At 38.8% G+C, this 23,658-nt stretch overlaps 1 protein-coding gene across 1 annotated transcript; it reads left to right on the forward strand.

Annotated features, from left to right (window-relative positions):
* The first annotated feature begins 117 nt into the window (after positions 1-117).
* LOC146663476 (transient receptor potential cation channel subfamily M member 4-like) lies at positions 118-23,556 on the forward strand. The gene is made up of 27 exons (XM_085416241.1): positions 118-352; positions 3,306-3,367; positions 3,456-3,633; positions 4,164-4,344; positions 5,859-6,028; positions 6,414-6,591; positions 7,113-7,177; positions 7,283-7,516; positions 10,204-10,306; positions 10,396-10,517; positions 10,639-10,935; positions 11,047-11,148; positions 11,259-11,387; positions 17,117-17,246; positions 17,416-17,561; positions 17,726-17,838; positions 17,914-18,027; positions 18,136-18,176; positions 18,268-18,500; positions 18,866-18,978; positions 19,286-19,418; positions 19,513-19,693; positions 19,880-20,039; positions 20,139-20,320; positions 20,674-20,806; positions 20,892-20,955; positions 21,826-23,556. Exons 1-27 carry the CDS (start codon positions 266-268, stop codon positions 21,937-21,939), a joined length of 3,765 nt encoding a protein of 1,254 aa, XP_085272367.1. The 5' UTR covers positions 118-265; the 3' UTR covers positions 21,940-23,556.
* Positions 23,557-23,658: the final 102 nt, after the last annotated feature.

Here is a 23,658-nt window from a genome sequence, read left to right on the forward strand (position 1 = left end):
AAAATATTGCAGCTCAGACCCAGCTCAGACTCCAAGGCTGTGGAGTTTGTTCTACTGACTGGCTCTTCCTGTTTTCATAGTTAGGAGGGAATATATCTGTGTAACCACACCCTTGCCTGTGTGCTGGCTGCACCTAGTTTTCTTTGTGCACACTGAGAGACTGCAGAGGCAGGGGATAGGGTTTCAATAGTGGGGCAATGGTCAGAAAGAAAATGTTTTAGTTCTTCTGCACAAATTTCTCACTGAGAATGACAGAACAGGAAACATGAAAAACACAGGACCAGAAGAAGGAGGTAGAGAAGGGGGAGGAGGTGACAACACAGACAATACCTGTGAAAACAAGAAGAGCCAGGTGGGTCAGCTTTCCTTAAAATCGTTCCAGCTGTTGTTGTGATATCATGGTGGCATGTTAGCAAAAAAAATTACCTCAAAATCGACCAACAAAAAATTCACAGTTACCTTAACCCATTTACCACGGCTGCCAACCCATTTTACATTTTCAGCTCAGTTTTTAAAACCTTACGATCTACCTACAGCCCAGCCCATTCAGCAGTAAATGAATGTGTAACCTCGTATTGTGGATGGGTTATCTTAGTTGTTCTCCAGACTTAAGTTTGATCCGTTTACAGGCTCCTGCCATGCAATTGCATTTGTCCCTTGCCATTGGTAACCGTCGGGTTAACTTTTGTCGAGTGGAAAAAAGTTAGCGTTCATCTACAGCTTTGCTGTGCTAATGTGTTTATATCATGCTAACCATTGAATGTCGCAATGTTGGCAAAGAGAGGAAGTGACGTAAGATTTGCGCATGCGGGGTACCGATCGGGTAGTGACAAGCACATTATTATTTTTTTTTAAAACTTTATTTAACAAACAATGAGTATACAACATACAAACAGATAAAGTATACAAAACAACAGAACATGAACACAAAAAGCCAAGGGTAAAAGAAAAAGATAACAATTATAAGAATACACGCAAAAATTCACATACATATATTGTTTTGAGAGCCTTTTTGTTGGTGGAGTCTGATATTGATTGTATGTACATTTCCACATCCTTAAAATAATGACAGAAATATGGTGTTTTGTTAGTAAACTTACATTTATGGATAAAAAATTTAGCTAAAAGTATTAACAAATTTATCATAAAAAAACATTTATCATACTTCTTGGGGAACTTAAAGAAACAGAACAAAACATTTTCCCATCGTAAAGAAAACTCCCTTAAAATATGGACAATAACAGACCTGCTAAATTCCTTCCAGAATCTCTGTGTAAAAGAACAGTACCAAAAGAGATGTGTCACAGTTTCTGGATGATCCCCACAGAAAGTACAATTAGTATTTATGTCCCTTTTAAATTTTACCATGTAGTGACTGGCTGGATAACATTTATGTAGAATTTTAAATGATACTTCTTTCACCTTATTTACAATCAAATATTTATGGGGGACCATCCAGACTGTCTTCCACTTGATATCTGGAACAAATCGGTTCCAATAAGATATATTATATATGGGAAAGAGACGATATCTTCTTGGAATAAACTACGTATTCTCTTATTGCTGTTACCAAGTTCCTGTGAAAAGCAGATTTTTCCTATTGGTGACTCAGCTGGATCAGAGAGAGTGACTGAGGTAGAGATCGAGCTGTCAGTGTTTTTATATAACATTAAAGTCCCTGAGGGTATGGCACCAAGCACCATTGAGAATTCCTGAACACTGATTGGAAAATTATATAGTGCAATAAAATCGTCATAAGTAAGTAGTTGTCCCTCTTTACTAACCAGCTGAGCCACCAATAGGATCCCATTTTGGATCCAAGTTTCCAGGAAAAGTGATTTATTGTTATATAAAATATCTCTGTTGTTCCAGATAAGGTATTTGTGAGGTGAGAAGTTGTGTTTATAAATGAGGGTCCACGCTAAGAGGACCTGCTTATGGAAGGATGAAAGCTTTACAGGGAGTTTCTCACCATTGTAATTACAATTTAAAATAAAATTAAAGCCACCAAAACGAGAGAAAATATGATATGGTATAAAGTTCCAGATAGAGGTAGGGTTTTTAAGAAAATGTTTAGCCCAATTAATTTTGAAAGTGTTATTTAAAGTAGAAAAGTCTAAGACGTTAAGCCCACCTGATTCGTACTTATTCATCACAACAGTTTTTCTAATATAATGCGTACGGTTTTTCCATATAAAATTAAAGAGCATATGGTCAATATCCTTACTAATTTTCTTATCCAGATGTAAGGAGAGAGCAGCATATGTTAATCGGGATATCCCTTCAGCTTTAGTAATTAACACTCTACCTTTCAAAGACAAGTCCCTTTGCAGCCACTGGTTGAACTTTTTTGACAAGCACATTATTATTTAGGGCTTTGGAGTTGACGTCACGCCGCAGTGCATTGTGGGATCGCGACGCCATGACAGAAGGCCACAAATCAAAACAAATTGTGTTGGAAGCAGGACTGTCAGAACCATGCTTAAAATCAGCGCAAAAGACAAAGGGCTGTATCGCGACCGATTGCGCCCAGACGCCAAGAGATGGTACTTGGGGAAAAAAGCGTGCATCGGTAGCCCAACTTCAATAACTCTACAAACGGCGCTACTGTTTAGTTTTCTGTCTTTATTTATGTCAAAAGCTATAGCTGAGCTGTACGTTTTAATTTTTTAGAAATCCCTCAGTCAGAACGTGGTATATCATCTTTAGATTGAAACTAGCGAGCTAACTTTGAACTCCGTTAAATTTCATAAATTCTGTTATCAAGGATGCCTGGATGTTAGACCTAATTGTTACACCTCGTACAGCAACTACACTGATCATTTTATTATATGTATGTATATATATATTTCTGTATATATTATATTATAATATATATTGAAAGCTGAGGTTATTGTGAACCGAAAAACATTCACTTATAGTATGATTTGTGACCATTTTACAGACAAAATTACCAAATAAGTCCAGGTGCCCTGTATGATACATGGGTTAAAGGGTTAAGGTTGTTTTTTCTTTTTTATTGAGTTGAAGTTAAAACTATACTTGGAAGTTTCTCCGCTTGAAGTTCCAAGTAACGGCAGTGACCCACTGCCAAACTTCTTGGAAAAACCTGTCATGCAACATCTGTGCAAGCGTGCAACTGGTGGGAGTTAAACCCAGCTTTACAGTTTTTCTTAATCTCTGTCATAGCACAGATAGATATAGATGTAGATAGATATTTGTTTTTATTGATGAGTGAGCATCAAGGGTCAATGATCCCTAATTCCCTGACCATTATTGATCACTGTTAAAAAAACTGCTTTCAGAGTTGGATCCCCAAAACCATCAAAAAAAGAGTGTGCAGCACCTTTGTAGAAGATTCTGTCAGGTACTGTGACCTCTGTCTTTTGATAGTGACATGTCTGTATTTTGAGTCAGTTCTCACAGTGATGTTTTTATCCCTCCACCTCTCTCAGTAATGGTGCATTGTGTCAGTGTGGGGCTGCGAGAAATGACCATGCCTCTGTGGCTCTTGGAGACTATTTCAGCGCTGCAATTGTGAACCACTGGGAAAGTGTGCAGCACTCCTCTGAACAACCAACTGATGCATTTGGAGAGGTGCAATTTGCAGGGGCCAGCAAGAGGCACAGCTATGTGGGTGGATTTATTTTTCTTTTTCTTTTTTTTGCACAATTCTATATCTCTAGAGCAGGGGTGGGCAACTCCAGGCCTCGAGAGCCAGTGTCCTGTTTTAGATAGCACCCTGGGTCAACACACCTGAATCAAATGATTAGATCATTAGCAGGCCTCTGAAGAACTTCAAGAAGTGTTGAGGAGATAATTTAGTAAGTTAAATCAGCTGTGTTGGATCAAGGTCACATCTAAAACCTGCAGGTCACCGGCTCTCGATGCCTGGAGTTGGCCACCCATGCTCTAGAGCCTTAAAGTATTTGAATATGTTTGCATGTTCTAAAAAGCAATGCCTGTAAAGGTGATTGAAATAAATATCCAGACAAACCCTGAGTTGTGGTGTGCAAATGAGCAAACAAAATCTGTACTGATCAGATGTCATATTTATTTGAGCATCCTTTGTTCATTACTTTTATTACTTTCATTACTTCTTAAATCCTGTGCATTGCTGACATGTGCTTGTTCCTCTGAATCTGTCAAATCTCTAAACTTAGTTCCTGCGTCTGTCATGGAGCACTGAGCCTTTTTTTGTGTACAACATATTGACAACCCATTGGGCTCTTCCTCCACCCAACCTGGTTGTTTCTGTTGTGGGTGGAAATAGCAGGACACAGATAAAGACCTGGGTGCGGGAGATCCTCAGACAGGGACTGGTGAAAGCGTCACAAAGAACAGGTAAAAACTTTAGGCAAGGATAGATGAAAATCATCACATCAAATGCTGCTATGACAGTCTTCCTGACAAACTCATGTGTGATGTTCACCGTGTGTCTAGAATATGTGTGTGCTGTTTGCTTAGCAGAAGCTGTCATAATTTTCTCAATGACATTTAAAAAAAAAAAAAAAAATCTAAAAATGTGTCTTAAGTGGACTTCCTTTATTTTTAAGACTATAAAACTATATAGGCTGTCTTGATATAGTCATATATTGAAGTACGAACTATTCAGTTCAATTTCATTTAGATGGTGCCAAATCACAACAACTGGATTTAATAGGAAGCCAATGAAGAGAAGCCAATAAAGGAGAATTATGAGCTTGTTTTTTTTTTTTTTTTTTTTGAATGATGGTTCATGTTTTTATTTTGCCTCTTGTTGTTCTATGTTTTAAACATTTACAATAGAGTTCAGAACAACACAATCAGAGACTTCAGATGCAGGGCCATGAATACTAGCACAGTGGCAGGTTTAATAAAAATTAACGCTGTCAGTCCCTCTCTCAAAACAGTAGACATATCTATCTAACAAATGATGCTGCCAGGTCTTTCTTGAACATACTCATGGTGGTTTGAGTGTGAAAAAATGTAGTCTCAGAAGATCAGTCGCCATGCTAACAACTTCTGCTGTAGTTCAAACATGCTTATGTTTACGGAATAAGGATATATCAACATCAAGCCTCAAAATACGTAAAAGGTGGTTGAAGTTTTTGAAATAAACAAGGCCAGGTCCTGATCTTTACCTGACATGGTCAAATAATACAAATGAAACTCAGCAGCAGAATTTAACTTTGGAAAAGAGCATCCAAGATTACCAACACCAAGTGGAGTGGCCAAAATCCTGTAATAAGAAAGAACGGGCATCAGTCAGCGCAGACCTTACCAAAATTGTGGGAAAACTCAGAATAACAGTGGAGAAGAAACTAGATAGGGTCATCTGATCTACTCTTATCGAGCACAAAGTTTAGGACAAACCGGCCAAGAAAAAAGAAAACATCGGTCACCTCCAATGGACGTCCATGGTTGCTATGTAAAAAAATTTCTCTGAAAACAAATGAAACTGGTCTGAACAAAGTGAATCCTCCCAAAAACATTGCAATGTGTAGGGGGTGTGATGATATCCAAGGGAAAAGATGCCTCAAACATTCTCAACAGTCTGACTGACATGTCAGTGCAGAAGGCCGGTATACCAGGGTCTGGGGGATGATTAGAACACACATAGACCAGGTCTGATCGTATAGCATCAAACCCAGTCTGCTAAAAGGGAAGGAAAAGACCTCCATGTCTTCTTCCTGGACCTAGCCAGTGCTTTTCATTCTGTCCCCCATTTGTTACTTAAACTAGAGGAACCAGCTGAAGGAGGAAATGATGAAAGGACTTACCACTATCAGAATAACTTCTCTTTATTATATCTTTGACCCCAAATCCAAGCAGTGACTAATGCTTTCTCACACCGATTTTTAATCTGTTCCACCCAGGTGCATGGATATTAACTACAGGTCTGCGCGAAAGGCTTGGTCGGTGTGTTGGACAGGCAGTGAGAGATCATGCAGCTGCGGCATCTTCAGTCTCTCTCAATAAGGTGGTAGCGTTGGGCATTGCTCCGTGGGGCGTAGTGGAAAAACGAGAGCAGCTGGTCAACCCTCAGGTAGTACAGTTTACACATTTCTCAAAGCATTAAGAATATCTTGTTAACTTTTACTATACAATCTTTTACTGTAAATCTTGCTTAAAGATTTGATTATATTTATTTTTTTGAATGTTTTAATATTAGCTGTCCATAATCATATAATGCTTATATTTCATGGGCACTAATTTCAAATTAATAAGACTATGTGGACCTAATCTTTGAGTGCTCAAGGTCAGGTAAATGTATGCTAATTGTGATTCATCTGGATAATCTTGGGACCAAACTTTGCATCTCCAATAAAAACACACCAAAAGGATGTGCAAGTTTCAGGCCTTTAAGACACCGTGGAAACTGATCAAGGCCAGGAAGAAACACTGGAATAACTGGTTTCCTTCCTTTGCAGGGAAGCTTTCCTGCAAGGTACTATGTCCAAAACATATCACAGGACTCCTGCTCACTGGACAACAACTACCAGGCCTTCCTGCTGGTGGATGATGGGAGTGTGGGCCGCAGAGGAGGAGAGATGAGTTTCAGAGCCAGACTGGAGGAATACATTTCCCACCAGCGCACAGGCATATTAGGTGAGAGATGGCACTATAAAATAAAATATTATTTTAAGAATTATAATACTTATTTTGACAGTGGTTGACCATTTATGAGCCTATCCTAGTTACTGTACAGGGCGTAACAGGTACACCCTGTACAGGTCACCAGTCTGTCACAAGGGCAGGGCTAGCACAAAGAGAACAATTTGGACTCACATTCACACTTTTGGGCAATTTCGAATCACCAGTTAGTCCTAACCCCACTAACTGCATGTCTTTGGACTGTGAAAGGAAACTGGAGCACCTAGAGAGAACCCATGCAAACATACAAATGCCACATAAGAAGGTCCTAGTCAAATGGTGGATTCAAACACAGGACCTTCTTACTTTAACGCAACATTGCTAACCACTGTGTTGCCAATGTTTAATCAAGTAAAAAAAAAAATCACAGGGTGCGCCATCTGTATCTTTGTTAGTTGCTGTGCCACTCTCATTAAGTTAGTAAAAACATTTTACCAAGATTGGAACGTGTTAAAAATTGTTGTATCTTTTTAAAGGAAGTGGCAGCATTGACATCCCTGTTGTTTGTATGCTGATATCAGGGGATGCAGACATGCTAAAGGTACAGTCTCTGCTTTATATGTTGACTGATAATCACAAAACATGTTGCGACTTGATATTCAAATTGTGTAAATATTTCGTTCGTGGTTTTTGTAACGCCTGTCAGAGAATGGATCTCTCTCTGAAAAACTCCATCCCCTGGCTGGTTCTGGCTGGCTCAGGAGGCTTGGCTGATTTCCTGAGTGATATCTTGGAGAACCTGTCTTCAGCTCCAGCTGTGCCGTCCTCTGGTGAAGGCAACAGTGAGGCGGGTCCCAGCGTGGATCTTAAAGACAGAGTGGCAGAACGGTTTAAGAAGCATTTTCCTTCGGAAGTACAAACCGACAAACTAGTTGAACAGGTGAGTGCTGAGGCTTTTACTTTGCAAGAGTTGGAGTAAAGATTTTCGGTAGCCCCTTTTATTACACCTCGTTAATAACTATTACATATATTATAAGTAATAACCACTTAATATCCAAGTAATATCATGGTAGCAACTGTGGTTACAGTTGAGTAATAGTTCCCTGAAATTTACATGAAAGCATAATGAACATAATAAATAACTGTGCCGTGAAAGAGGGTCTTCTAAACTCTTCTGCAAATCTAATGTATTCATATGACCATGGTATTAAAATGCCGCTTATTACATAGAAACTGCCACAGGTATTTCCTGGTAGTCATTACTATTCTTAAGGTTGTTTTAAAAGGTTATTAACTGGCTATTACAGGGTTCATTCGGGTGCTTGAAAGCTTTACAATGCTTGAATTTTAATATTGTCTTTTCAGGGTTTGAAAGTGCTTGAATTTCAGATGTGGTGCTTAAAATTGCTTGAAAGTGTAACTGTATTTTGCTGTACCTGAATAGTTTTCTTATCAGATAGAGAAATAGAATGAGTAAAATTAACATGCCTGGAGGTTGTCGTTTTAACGAATATTTGATGGAAAACGACAATGGTTGAGTTTGCATTCTCGAGTCACATGATAGCCGAGTCCTTGTAAGCAATTTTCGACTACGTGTACGTTACACATGTTAATTTTTAAAATTATTTTTACTATTTTGCTAGCTATCAAACTCGCTGGTGAAATGATTGAAATGCACTGAGTGTGATGCAATACTGCAGCGCTAATATAGCATTTAGTTATGACATGGTGATTTATGGAATATAGTGTGAACTTAGCTAACATTACTTAGTATGGAGTTACTTCCCTCAAGACAAAGCTTTAAACATTAGCCCGATACATAACTAGCCAACTTAAGGCTCAAAAGCGAAATTATCACCAAGTAAATAGAATATTGTTTATATCTCTGTGTATTGGTGCAGCTTTTTCAGGTATTAACTCGGTGCCTTTGGCAACACCTAGGGGGAAATAATGGTAATATCATCCATTTGGGCACAAAGAATAGACACATTTTTTGTGCTACCGAAGTTCCCCGGCTTTCATTCAAAATCTGTTTATTGTGAGCACCTACACAATAAACACCATAAACATTGTAAATGGCTTCAAGCTCACGCTGAGGCCTGAAGATGACTATCAGCCACTGAGACACGAGACACATGTATGTGTTTTTGTATATAAATGTTTCACATAAGAAAGAAGCATCAATATCTGATAAGAAGAGTTAATAATTTGGGCTTGCTGTGTATTATTTTTGTGGTGTTCTTGTTTTGTTTTTTTCAACAGTAGGTGAATATCTCTAACAAGTTGATTTGTTTACATTTGCACATCTTAATTTTTAAGTGAAATGTGTGTTTTGAGTTTATACACTGCATTCATATTAGTCAACCTGTTTTAACAAAGGAGGAATAAAGGTGTTTAAGTCAACCCAGGGTGATTTCTTTTTATTTTCACATGGTCTTACTGAGGTGATGCGAAGTGAAACATGTTTTTGGTAATGTGCTGGAAAAACTTGAAAATGGACTTTGAAAGTGCTTAAAAAGACCTTGAATTTGACCCTGGAAAAAAAGATGAATCCTGCATTTAATATGTTATTAAATAGAAACAGGCAGCTACCAGCAATATTGACAGGTAATTATTACACTTCTTTACATTAGCTTTATTATGTTATTAATGTGTTATTAAATAAAAACAGACAGCTTTGCATTTTGCAGCTCTGTTTTCTGCTTATTATCCAGAAACTACCAGATATATTGCCAGGTAATGACCACATGTCTGGAAGTTAGTTTTAATAGGTTATTTATATGTTATTAAGTAGAAACAGGCAGTTTTGCATTTTGCAGCTCTGTTTCCTGATCCACTACCAGAGGTAATAACAGAACTGAGCCACTTACCAAGCAGCTCCTATATAATGATGTCAATAATTGTATAACCTTAATCTAAATTGCAATAGTGTAAGTATAGTTGTGCTGAAAATAGATAAATCTATTATTGTTGAATGTGAATCAAAAAAGTGACATCATAGGTGAAAATAAAGGAACTGTGGTCAAAGTGGAGCAAAAAGACTCTTCTGAATGGGTTTAGAGCATCAAGAAAAGCTTGTTTTTATAAAAGTTCTAAAAATGTTTGCTTTCAATCAAACATGAATAAAAACAATAAAATCATACCCCAGTATGACCAGGGAGGAATACAAAAATAGAATAAATATCAAAACCTGTATTTAAAAAATCCAGAACTGTTTGCCAACTGAAGAAGCAAAATCTCCACAAGCTCACAGCTTGCCAAAATAGCATAAAAAGTATAATAAATCCTAGTCCTAAAGTCTGGTCAAAAGTTGCAATGGGCAGGCAGCATTATCACACATGAAGAAATCTCTACCGTTTCACTCTCCAGATGCTGAACTCTGGAGGTAACCCATTTTGGCATGTGTGTTAGTTATTTATGGTTAGATTTTTTTTGTTTGTTTGTTTTTTTTGCTCTGCTCTGCTTTGAAATCATTAGCCAGAAAAGTTACAGAGACTGCATAAAACTGACTGACATGAGAGATGCTTTCAAGCAGGTGCTATAACATCTGTGGAATGTACTTCATCTCCTACATCTTGTCCCTGTCATCTTGCAACTGTTTTCCAACATTCCTGTTTCCTTTTCCAGGCTTTTAGAATTTACCAGAATAGAGGTTTGATTACGGTGTACCACGGAGAGCATGAGAGTCCAAATGACTTTGACACTGTCCTGCTTAAAACACTTGTGGGAGGTATGTATAAGTAGACCATAATTATACATCATAACAGCTGCAACCCCTTTTTATCCTTAATTAAATTTTTTTGTATTTGTCTTTTTTAGCAAGTAAGCAGCGCGCATTAGTTGAGGCAAACCCTTATAGTGATGAGCTGAAGTTAGCAGTAACGTGGAACAGGGTTGACATTGCCAAGAGTGAACTCTTCAATGGCGACATCCAGTGGAAGGTGAGGAGGGGAACAGATGTGTAATATCAAGTTTGACAGATAAGTCAGTTTAAATGTGATTATTTGGCATTATAAATATTGACCTGCCTTAAAACATGATCTCCTTCCTCCAATTAAACAGTACGAAGATTTGGAAGACTCAATGACAGATGCGCTGATCAATGACAAGCCCCAGTTTGTTCGGCTTTTCACTGAAAATGGTTTGAACATTGTGGACTACTTAACCTATGGAAAGCTGGAAAGCCTCTATCGCTCTGTGCCAGATGGGAGCTTACTATATCAGCTGCTACAGCGCTGCCTAGCAGAGCGGCTGGCAATGGCAGAGCGTCACTCACCATCAGAACAACAGAATTCATCCTCAAAAGTGGCAGCAGATAACAATCAGAGCAGACCAAGGAGGGAGTTTACCCTGTTTGAGGTGAGTTTTCTAATCTAATACGAGGTTATGCTCAAGCAGATCCAGAAAGAATGTGAAACAATTCCAAAAACATATCCTTGTGCTTACTGTTCCATCCACCTGTTTCCTCAGGTGTCAGGGGTCCTGAAACACTTAATGGGTGATGCCTGCCAGCCTTTCTACTATAAAGCTTTAGGCTTACAGTCATCTTCATTCAAAAGGACAGCCATGAAGGTATTCTGAACTTTTTAGAATAAGCAGGCAGTGTACTTGTAGTGACAGTATCTCTCTTTTACATTTGACCTGATAATAGGTATTTTTATTCTTTTTTTTATTCATCCCAGCGTGCCACTAAGGTTCTGCATGGAGGTTCCAAATATCACCAGCAGCGTTGCCCCCATCCCTGGGCTTCACTCTTCCTCTGGGCTGTACTGCAGAACCGCAGTGAGATGGCCCTTTTCTTCTGGGAGATGGTATAGGCTCTGAGACAAACTTCAAGAAGTATTTTACTTGGGGGGGGGGGGGAGATAATTTTTGAGCCCCCTGCTGAAGTTGTAAATTTGCTCACTTCCCAAAAAAATTAACAGTCTTTACTTTTTAGGGTGCCGCATTTTTGGGCTAAAAGGCGCACTTACAATCCCTTAATTTTCTCAAAAATCGATAGTGTGCCCTGTAATCCACTGCGCCTTATGTATGAATTCTGGTTGTTCTTACTGACCTTGAACCAATTTTATGTGGCACACGGTGCTCAAAAATCTGTCAAAAATGTTTTAGTGTGACTTTGGTGCTACGAAGCTGCACTGCTTAATGGATTGTCGGAACATTACGGCTACCGTAGTCTGGAGCCTCGTGGAATAATCTGGGTTCAGACTCCGCTTCAGGTCCCAAAGTCAAACGAACACTGCAGCATCACTGAGAGTTAAAAACTGTCTAAATTCTTTCATGTTTAATAGAACGATCAGTGTTGCTGCTTTAACAGTTAAGTTTAACATTCAGACATCCATGAAAGCAGAAATTATTCAATTTAACGGAGTTAGCAATTAGCAGGAGGTTAGCTCGCTAGTTTCCACCTAAACATGATATACTGTACCATGTTCTGACTTAGACACAGCTATGTTAGCATAACATAAACCCAGCGAAGCTGGAGGAAGAACGCTAACTTTTTTCCACTCGATAAAAGTTAACGTGAGGGTTCACGATGGCTAGGGACAAATGCAATCACATGGCAGGATGCTGTAAATGGACCAAACTTCAGGCAGGAGAACAACTGAGCTAATCCATCCACAAGTTAGTTATCAATATACTGCTGCATGGGCTGGGCTGTAATTACATCTTAAGGTTTTAAAAACTGAGCTTTAAAATTATTAGCAGTAATAAAATAAAGTTTGTCCCGAACCTTCGGGAACCCTAACGTTAACTTTTATTGAGTGGAACAAAGTTAGCGTTCATTCTCCAACTTCACTGTTTATATTATACTAACATAGCTGTGTCGCTAGCGTTCACGTAGCACATCATTATATATAGCTAGCCAAACTTCAGTAACCCTACAAATGTCACTGGTGTTTACTTTCCTGTCTTCATTTATGTCGGAAATGATAACAGAGCTGTACGTCTTAATTTGTTTCAGAAATCCCTCAGTCAGAACCTGGTATATTATATTTAGATGGAAACTAGCGAGCTAACTTCTAACTCTAACTTAATTGTTACACCTGGTAAAGCAGCAACACTGATCATCCTATTAAAGATGAAAGGATTTAGACAGTTTTTAACTCTCAGTGATGCCGCAGTGATCGTTGGACTTAGGGACCTGCAACAGAGTTTGGGACCAGGCACGGCTAATGATGTCAGACTTAAAGACTGGATAGTAACAGCTGTTGGTGCCATTATTTTTTTTTTTTTAAAAAGAAAGAAACAAAATGACTGTAATCTGTCCTTGGTATGGCTCCATGCAAAATCTACTCTATGGGTTGAAGATGATCATGAAAAGCCTAAAACTACACAGGAGGAACTTGTTAATAATGTGAAGCCAGTTGGGATTACAATCACCAATAACACTATTGAAAAGATGCTAGGCTATTATGGATTGAACTCTTGCAGCACCTGGAAGGTTCCAGCTCAATAAGGTGCTGTATAGACCTATATTAATTTAAAAGGGAACATCTAAATGATTCAGAGAAGGCTTGGAAGAAAGTGCTGCGGTCAGATAAAATCAAAAGCCATCTGATTTGAGCTTTGTTTCGAGGAAGAAAAATGCTGTTCATTGCCCAAAGAACACCATAACTACTAGTGGTGCAACGGATTGATCCGAAATCCGAACCGATCCCACTCCATGGTTCGGTACGCACGTGATCCGAAGATTTGAAAAAGAAAAAAAAAGTATGTGTATGGTGGCGTGGTGGGTCTGTCAATCAGTAGTTATGGCCAGCGCTAGCGCTAGCATTTAAGCAGCCCTTTGCTGCCCAATCCGACCGGGCTAAAGCTATTACAAAAGCTATTGGGGTGTTTAGCTGCAGATGGGAGGCCGTATTCTGTTGTGCAAAACAAGGGATTTAAACTGTGATGAACGTGCTTGAGCCACGCTATGATATCCCATTGCGCGTCCACTTCAGTGTGACAAGATCGTTCCAAGCATGTATGAGCAGGAAAAGTTTAAAGTTATGGATGAACTGTCCCAGGCATCTTCTGTTGCCCTAACTACAAATGGGTGGACCTCCAGGGCAACGGAAAGCCACGTGACCGTGACCGCTTGTTATATCACAGCGGAGTGGTAGATACAAATCCCTGTACTGCCCTATAGATTACATTGGTAAATGGCCTGCATTTGTATAGCGCTTTTCTAGTCCCTAAGGACCCCAAAGCGCTTCACACTACATTCAGTCATTCACACACACATTCACACACTGGCGATTGCAAGCTAAATTGTAGCCACAGCTGTCCTGGGGCGCACTGACAGAGGCGAGGCTGCCGGACACTGGCGCCACCACTGACCACTACCAGTAGGCAAACACGGAGTTAGTATCTTGCCCAAGGATATTTGGCACGCAGCCAGGAGGCAGCCTGGGATCGAACCACCGACCTTCTGATTAGTGGCTGACCTGCTCTGCCACCTGAGCTACAGCCACCCCTGTAGATTACAGGGGTGGCTGTATAGACATTAGATTAGATGAACCTTTATTTATCCCTCGGGTGGGTTCCTTCGGGAAATTCAGTTTCCAGTAGCACAGCACCGACAGAAGTTGCAGAATGTGAGCAGAAATATACCATATATACAAATATATAAATACAGAGTATACAAAATGGATAAATAGAATAAATAGGAATAAGAATACAAGGGTGTGGCACATTTCAAGTATTGTGAGTCTATTACACCGTTGGATATTAACAAAAACTATTGCACAGTGAAAAGACACTACAGCTTACTTGTTCCCCCCCTCCTTTGTCCCCGTTTCCCCTCTCTCTCCCCTCCAGCGAGGAGTTAAACAGTTTAATGGTGTGTGGGACAAAGGACTTTTTAAGTCTGCTGGTCCTTGACTTTGGGAGAAGCAACCTCTCACTGAACAGACTCCTCTGGTTGTTTATGTCCGTGTGCAGAGGATGGAGAGGATGCCCAGCATGGTCCACAATGTCCATATTGCACCTTAATTTGTTTTTATATAAGTGCGTGGAATGAGTCTTCTGTTGAACGTTTTTTAATAGACAAAAAGTACTTGAGTAAGAAAATGGCGAGTCAAATTTTTGTCTTTTTTTTTCTATTTTTGCTGATCCAAAAATTGATCCGATCCGTGACTTAAAACCGTGAGATTTTTGATCCGTTGCACCACTAATAACCACAGTTGAGCAGAGAGGAGGAAACATTATGCTTTGAGGCTGTTTTGGGGCCCTAAATGACCTCCAGCTGACCACAAACTTCATGAGGGTGGCTCCAACATACTCCAGTGGCCCCTGCACTCTTGGTTGGCAACTTGGCTTTTGCCATAGAATACCACTGGTGCCCTGCTTTTCACAGATGAGAGCAGGTGGTCTAAGGAGTCATATTTATGGAGGGATGCACAAACCTCTACAGGCTAGGCAGTAGGGTTGGGCGTTATGTAAAAAATTTCCAACCTACAATTGTCAATCAAATAATCGACAGTGTGAATTATATTCGCGCATGCACAGACTTTTTGATGGGCGGAGCAATGTAATCATGCATGGACTGATTTGCGTGCTTACAACACAGAAAAAGTCCAAACATGGGCGAACTAATTGCTAAAAAAAATATAAAGTCGCCAATTTGGGATTTCTTTGGCTTGACACCGGAAGAAAGAAGTAAACCTAATGATGTAACCAAAGCGATGTGCCGCTTGTGCAGACATAGTGTGAGCAAAGGACTCAAATACAACTAACTTGCATATGTTTTTTTTTTTCTTTTTCTGAACATAGGCTACTGCCTTTCTTTCGGTTATGTGTTTGAGTAAATTAATCTCTGAATTGGGGCGCACACTAAGGAAGGTGCATTTGCTCGCAGATGAAAGAGGGGGCTTTTAAAACAGCGCTATTATTATTATATTTTTCTGTTGACAGCTTCCATTAGCTCCATCATTATTAGCAAACTTACTCATGGGCAAGTAAATAAATAAATCGCCCTTGTAAAAACGATCTGAGCCATCGTCGATAGTTGATATATTCAGCACTTACTGCACTTACTACCTTTTAGGACTGCCACAAATGATTATTTTGATAGTCGACTAGTCACCGATTATTTTTGCGATTAGTCGACTAATCAGATCATCATCCATTGGACGTGAAACGTACAGCTTAGTGCACCAGCATGCATCTGCTCTTATATAACTATCATTAGCTTACAGCTTGAAGTTTTTAAGGTATGTGCTGACTAAAAACAAAGACAAGTTGATAGTTTATGAAATTTTAATGAAATTTGCAGATTCTCTTGGTGGCGTTTAATAAACTCAGCCGTCTGCTCTTTGCTCCCTAAAATATAACAGGGCATTGGAGTAAATTTGCGACCATCCCATACTTCTGTTTAATCAGTTCTCTGTTTGATGTTTATTCAGCTGTGTGAAAACTATAACTTAACTAATCTCAGCCAAACCGATTTACTCAGGAACAAATAAAACACTGAAAAAAGCCAAACAATAACATTTTTAAATTATCTAAGTGACTTATATATCATGTTTAACCTGAGTAGCCAAAGATCGCGGGGGTCTGAAAATGATTTGCCAAGAGTTCGCTGTTCTCACCGGCTCTAGTGAGCCTTGAACCCCGGCTAGCTATCAAGCTGGTGGGTAACAGACGTCTCCGAAAACGTCAGAGCGCTTTTGCAAATATGTGTTGTCTTAATAAACTGAAAATATCTTAAAAGTTTATTTTGTGATCCAGAAAGAATAATTAGAGTAATATTTAAACTAAGTAGCTGTCGCCATTGTTGGAAACTGGGCCGCGCTATGAATTCTGGGATATGCTGGGCCATGAAGGATACACCTGACCTGATTCCCTTCCGCTACAGATCGGGTAGTGACACTTTCAAATCTGGGGAAATGAAGGACGCATTTTTCGGCCGCATTTGGAAGCATCTTTGAATTTGGACAGCCTTCATCGCGATGCTGTAACATAATCGGCCTACAAATGCGGCCTCCGAAGGATGCGGACCCTGAATTTGGACACAGCTACGATCTTGGGGACTGCTTCTTCTTCTTCTTTGGGGTGTAACGGCAGCTTACACTCTTGAATCCTACTTATTCCTGCGTCTTTCAGGATCTTGCAAAGCTTCAAACGATGCATCGACTATTTAATAAGTCGTCAACGATTTTGATAGTCGCCGTAATCATGACTAGTTGACTAATCGTGACAGCCCTACTACCTTTAGGTATTGGGATGATATCCTTGGACTCATTATCAGATGTTATGCTGGTGCAGTGGATAATATGGTGATTATAAACTGGCAGTTACTGGAGGATGAAGGAATTGATACCACTGAGTGGTCCCCATGCTAACCTAGGATCCTGTCTCCCTGGACACATTTTCTTTAAATTCAGTTAATAATTTTAATTTCCATCAAACATTTTGGCGTCCTTTCATTCCTAACACATTACTCAGTCCAAATCAATACAGATATGAGTTTTTCCCTATTGAAATCTAATGAGTTTTCAAAGTGTTCCTCTAAGAAAAACAATCAGAAAATATATAATTGCTTGCTTTCCAGGCAGGTGAGGCAGTCCTGAGTGCTCTTGGTGGCTGTAAGATACTCAGAGAACTGTCCAAACGGGAGGATGAGACTGAAACCAAACTCTCCATGAAAGAACTGGCCCAGAAGTTTGAGAACCTGGCTCATGGTGAGACAATAACTACAACTGTCTGCTACTGTTGATGTTATAATAATTAGATATTTCAAAACCATTTCACAAAGAGCCCTTTGATTTTTCCTTTTAAAAGCTTATGTAACACAATAATAACAAACCTATCTAACTCTTTGTCATGTGTCTTGTGTCTACTTTACCTCAGATATTTTCAGCTCTTGCTATCGCAGTGATGAAAACCGCTCTTTCAGCCTGCTGATTAGAAAGTCTCCTGTCTGGGGTCACAGCACCTGTCTTCAGATGGGTGTGAGCTCTGATGCTCGGCGTTTCTTCAGTAATGATGGTGTACAGGTGTGTCTTATCTTTAATTCATGTTGTTGTCATGATTTCAAAGATGAATCAGATGAATTTTACAAAGGAAATATAGCATGATATTTGTAAAATAACACAACACTTCATGTTGAGCCGGTGAGCTGCTGTTGATGGATAAGGACTGCTTTTCTGTGCTCTTCCAGTCTCTGTTGTCCCAGATCTGGTGGGGTGATATGAAGAGGAACACAGAGATCTGGAAGCTTCTGCTCGTGTTCTTCTGCCCCATCCTCTGCTACACCAACCTCATCTCTTTCAGGTAAAATTTTTAATTTAAGGTTTGTAAATTATTTTTTAATATTTTTTTAAACATTTGCCACTTTTTTCCCCGCAGGAATCAATACGATCAGCAAGAGGAAGAGAGGATGCTTTTTGAGGATGAGCTGGATCAGGACACTGACAGTCACTATGGGAACACTGTCTTCTCTTTCTCTGACATCAAGCAGCAGTAATATTTCTACCTGCACTCTACAGTATTAATCTGTAAAACATCAGTTTGTTATTTATTTGCATTAGTCTACTAATTTACTTTAAAATGTTTTTTTTAATATCTCAGTGAAGTTGACTCCGAAGGTCAAAAGAGTGATGCCATTAAAGGTGAGTCCTGTTCAAAGAGTCATCTGATTCTTGCTCCATATGCTGTCATTTTTAGTCACCTGCTTATCTATGTTTATAATCTTTGATACAGGCGTACCCCAACGACTGCCACAAAGTCCATTCACAGTGTCACGCTGGCGTCAGTTCTGGTTTGCACCGGTCACCTCATTTCTGGGCAACGTCCTGATGTACTTCCTGTTTCTCTTGCTTTTCGCCTACGTGCTGTTGGTGGATTTCAAGCCCCCACCCCCCTCAGGTCCAGCTGCCACTGAGTGTGTGTTGTACTTCTGGGTATTCACCCTCGTTTGTGAGGAGATCCGACAGGTGAGTGAAGAGAGACATCTTACTTAGAACTTTGTTCGCCAAAATGTTTAACTGTATATAATGTGAAGTGAACAACTGAATGCAGCAATATGCACTTAATTGAAATCTTTTCTTTTTAATTGCACATAGTAGAAAGAGACAATATGTGTGTCATTGGAACACAGTGGTTAACATGCTGTCGTCTCACAAGCATTAAATTGAAGATGGACACAAAAATAAATAAACAAAATTAATACGCTTCAAGGTGCATGTATAGGCAGGTATATAAAAACTATTATCATACTAAAGTATGTTGATAGTTTTTATTATTGTAGTTTTTGTTTTCTGACGATCTGTTAAGTTTATTTTTTTTCATCTTCTTCAAGACGCTGTTTTTGGGGACGACCTGGAGTCAAAGTTTCAGACTCTACATTCAGGATGTGTGGAATAAATGTGATCTCACTGCCATCAGCCTGTTCATTGTCGGACTGATTTGCAGGTATGGACAAGATATAAAAATGATATCTTAATCTTAGATTGCTCATCAAAAACTTTTCACAACACTACATACAGTTTAGTTTGTCATTGCATGATTGTAACATTTAAGAAATCACAGTATTCGTTTTGTGGTACTTGTTTGGCTTCTTAAGTGTGTCTCAAATAATTTTTTTAATACTTAGTTTTTAGTCACTTAAATTTAAAACATTTCCTCAGTTAACAACCAAATGTTACTGGTTAATTTACAGGTTTGCCACCAGGTGGTGCTGCTGCCTCACTGATTCAGTGATGCTGTGCTTGTGTTTCAGGATGTTTCACCGGTCACATGAATTTGGCCGAGATGTCCTGTGTTTGGACTACATGGTCTTCACACTTCGCCTCATTCACATTTTTGCCATTCACAAGCAGCTGGGACCAAAACTCATCATTGTAGGAAATATGGTGAGAAAGTTACCATCAGTTGGAATTATACCAGGAATATGTGTCTAATAATACAATGTGAGCAACAACATGACAATTTCCTCCTCTTGTTTAGATGAAGGATGTCTTCTTCTTCCTCTTCTTCCTGGGCGTGTGGGTCTTGGCGTACGGAGTTGCCAATCAGGCTCTGATCTACAACTATGATCCAAATCCAAATCGCATTTTTCTGAGAGTTTTCTACATGCCATACTTGCACATCTTTGGATACGGCTCTTCCATCGAGGAAGAGATGGATGGTACAAGTGTTTGTGCAATTTGCATGAAAATAAGAAAATTGTTATTACACTGAAATCAGTTTTAAAATGCTGCTTTTTTCTACTGCAGGTTTTTAAAATTCATCACAGCAATTAGAAATTTAGTTATTTTTTTATTATTGTAACCCTTATTTTAACCTTTCTCCTTTTATCTCTATTTTGTGACAGTGGGACGGGTACTAAACTGCACAGACAATGTGACTTTGATTGAGAGCGGTGAAGAGCCGTGTAGAAATCAGGATAGTAACTGGCTGGTAGTGATTCTGCTAGTCGTATATCTCCTGGTCACCAACATCCTGCTCATCAACCTAGTCATTGCCATGTTTAGGTAAAGAACCAGTCTGTCATTATGTTTCTCTGACTGCATTCACAAACTGTGAATGGTTTGACTTGACTCAGTGGCTCTGATCTGCTTGTATCCACACAGCTACACTTTCTCTAAAGTGCAGGAAGACAGTGACACCTACTGGAAGTTCCAGCGTTACAACCTGATTGTCGAGTATCACTCCCGTCCTTCTTTGGCTCCGCCTTTCATTATCCTCTCACACATCAAAGTCTTTATCAAGAGGATCATCCACAAAGTGCCCTCTGTAAAGATCCACCACTTTGGTCAGTATTGGATCAGGAGTCTTAGTTCACAATAATACAATAAATTTATTAATATAATAAAGCTATTGCTTTATTATATTGAAATAATAAGTGTAACAGGTGAGAAAGCCACAGTTGAATTGGAATTGGATACTTTGTTAAATATCTTCCAGTTGTTGTTGTTCACAAATGAGTTTTTATGGGGTTTTTTGATCAGTTGCTGCCATGTTATCACTAAGTTACTCACTAAAAATTGCACTGTCTAAATGAGAATGGGCTCTTTGTTTATTTGCAAACTGACCTCAGCTTAGCACCGATGTAAACAAACAGTGAGTTGAAAGGTAATCAATTCAAACCTTTGTCTTTTCTATCAGTGTTAGACTTGGAAGCAAAGGCAGCGAACAGATTATCAACGTGGGAAACGATTCAGAAGGAAGACTTCCTGACTGCTCAAAACAAGATCCAGAAAAGCAGCGACTCAGAAAGGCTCAAACGGATGTCTGCAAAGTGAGCAAAGCATCCTGCTCCACTGTAGCAGCAAAATGAAATTGTGACTCCATCATTCTGAAGAATGTTTATTTTTTTGATATAGGGTAGATGATGTGCTTAAACGTCTGACTGAAAGCAAAGAGTTTGAACACAGACTACAGGCTCAGGTAAAACAGAAGCATTTTTCTGAAGCTCTGACTTTGTCATTTAATACCCTTTGACTCATTCCTCATACATATGTAGAAATGCTGTGAAAGAGCATGTCTGCACAGTCAAAGTATTTTATATAGAGATTAGGGAGTATAATGACAGAAAGATGGAACATGGGGGAAAACACCTACTATAAAGCAGAAAGGCAGTTTAAGTTGGGTTTATGCAAAGTTGTTTGCTGGCTGAGGTCAGAGATAATGTGGGTGATGGTAAGTAATGCATATTTAATATTTTGGAGAAAAAAACAGCCAATAGTTTTGGTTGCACATTAATTAGAGTGTTAGAAAGTGACAAATTGTGGTCTTGTAGAAATGAAAGGTGAGTTTTAGTTTTAGTTGGTAGTTGGATTTTGGTCACTAGATGGAGCCAGGCAAGCTGTCTCTATTTCATCTGTCTTTGAACTAAGCTAAGCTAGGCTTTGCTGCCCTCATGTGTGTCTTTGATGATGCAGTTTCCTTATTCAAGATGATTTTCTCCAGTAGGAGACAAAACACCTTTAAGCACAAAAACATTTTTACTCTCTGAGCTTTCCAATTATTAAAATAATACTTTATGTTAATGCTCAAATGGGACTACATAATATTTATTTGATATAAATACTGAAATTAAACAGATTATTTCAATCTTTTTTTGTGTTTTGTTATAGACACAAAGACAAGACATGCAATAAACCGAAAGCTTGAACACATATATATCTGCCATTATTCATTATTGATATCAATAAAAAATAAGTCATCCTTTTCTCACTTGGTTTTCATTTAGATTTAAGAATAACTATTCTATTCTGGACTTTTATGATATTCTGATATTCTGCTCTTTCTTCTCAGATGGAGCAATACTCAACTGTCCTCAACTGGGTTGTGGATACTTTAGCACAAGGAAGTACAGTCAAACCTCCTCGTGCCCTACCTGTGTTACGAGGTACTTCCCAGAACTTATGAAATCAGTTTTGCTTACAAAACAGCCTGCAAGTTGAAAAAGTCACACTGCTTTCACTTGGGTTTTATTGCAGTAAGTAAGCAGATAACATGTCATCTTCACTGCTTTAGTTTTAAAAGCGCTTACTAAATCTTTTACATTGTAGTCGGATTTTCTGTGATGTTGTCTATCAGGGGTCATATTGAGAGCACGTTAATACTTTTTTTTGCTCCGTTACACTGCAAATATGGGCCATATTTTTATGTCTGCATTATTGTTTTCTATTTAATCAAGTTTTTATGCAGTATAATACATTTATTTTTAATATGACAACAAAGGAATTTGTTGCTGAGAGTTTGGTTAAAAAAGCCTGCCACAATTCATGTGGTATGCCTTTTGGACAAATGAGACCAAAGTATTGATATTTGGATTATTTAAATAATTTCAGAGATTTTTTTTATTAGATCATTATCTAGTTATTATGTCCTTGTAGAGAAATTCTTAGAAGTGAATGATGTATGCCTGTTTCACGTGGCTGCACTATACAAAAAAGGTTCCTTGTCTTGTCTAATTCTTGGCACAAAATCAAAGTGCAGAGTGAGCAAATACATTCCAGACAGTCAGGCCTGTCTGGTTTCATAACGTAGTAGGTAACTTGTAGGTAAGAAAAGAAACCAAGGGTAAAATCTAGGTTTCTTTCGAATTCTCGTTTTATGCAGATGACACAGTTATCTATTGTTCATCTACTTGATTAGTACAAACACTTGAATTTCTTGAGGCAGTCTTAGATGTTGTTCAGTCTCATTAAACTTACTTTGTTTCATTTTCTTTTCCCTTTCCTTCCCTTTTTGCATTACTGTGATCTGCTCCTTTTAAACATACCAGGGCAGCACCTAAAGAGGCTGTATACTGTTTGTTATTGTGCTTTATGTTTTATCACTAGTTGCGAAAATGATGTACATCACTGTTCTCTGTATGCTGCTGCTAAGTGCTCATTTCTGAATATCCCCATCTCTGTATATAATTGTTTTTTAATCTAAAAATGTCTGGTCGAGGGCACCAGTTTAGGTCACTGAGATGAGCAGGTGACCATATGCCATATGGCTGAGAGCACCTGGCCTGGGATCAAATCTGACCCGCAGCACTTTGCCACATGTCTTCCCCTTACTCTGCTTTCCTGTAACTCTTCACTGCACCTATCTAATAAAGCCAGAAAAAAGCCATGTGTCTGTATATGTAAAAACCACAACCAGTCTACGCTTTCACAATATTATACAAATGTTTGTCTCCAGGGTCAGAATGGAGTTGTGAATAGACATTTTAAAATATCCTGTCCCCTTTGTGCTGCAGTAATCTACATAAGAAGTTCAGACTGCACAACTGATTATCAGACTCATGATGGGGGAGTTTAAGTCCATTTTAAAAAGTGTGAGAAGTGTGAGCTCTTTGGGCCAGTTTGACTGCTTTTATTACCACTCTTGTAATAATGTTTGCTTTTTGTGTTCACCTGTCTGGACTGGACTTAGCTTTTTCTTTGTGTATTTGCTGAAACTTCGTCTCCGCTCTTTGCCAGGTGTGTCTTTAAAAACAGATTTAAATCTCAATGAGATTTGAATGAATAAAGAATAATAATAAAAATACTTTTGAATGTGATCATTTTAGTAAACTTGATGAAAGAACCTATTATTTGTCATTAATAAATACATTTTAATTCTGTGCACAATGTGGGATTGTAATAGTTG

The sequence above is a fragment of the Rhamphochromis longiceps genome, linkage group LG8 (genome assembly GCF_057381845.1).
Source record: "Rhamphochromis longiceps isolate RC_006_pf linkage group LG8, R_longiceps_female_GT1.1, whole genome shotgun sequence".
NCBI classification, from domain to species: Eukaryota; Metazoa; Chordata; class Actinopteri; order Cichliformes; family Cichlidae; genus Rhamphochromis; species Rhamphochromis longiceps.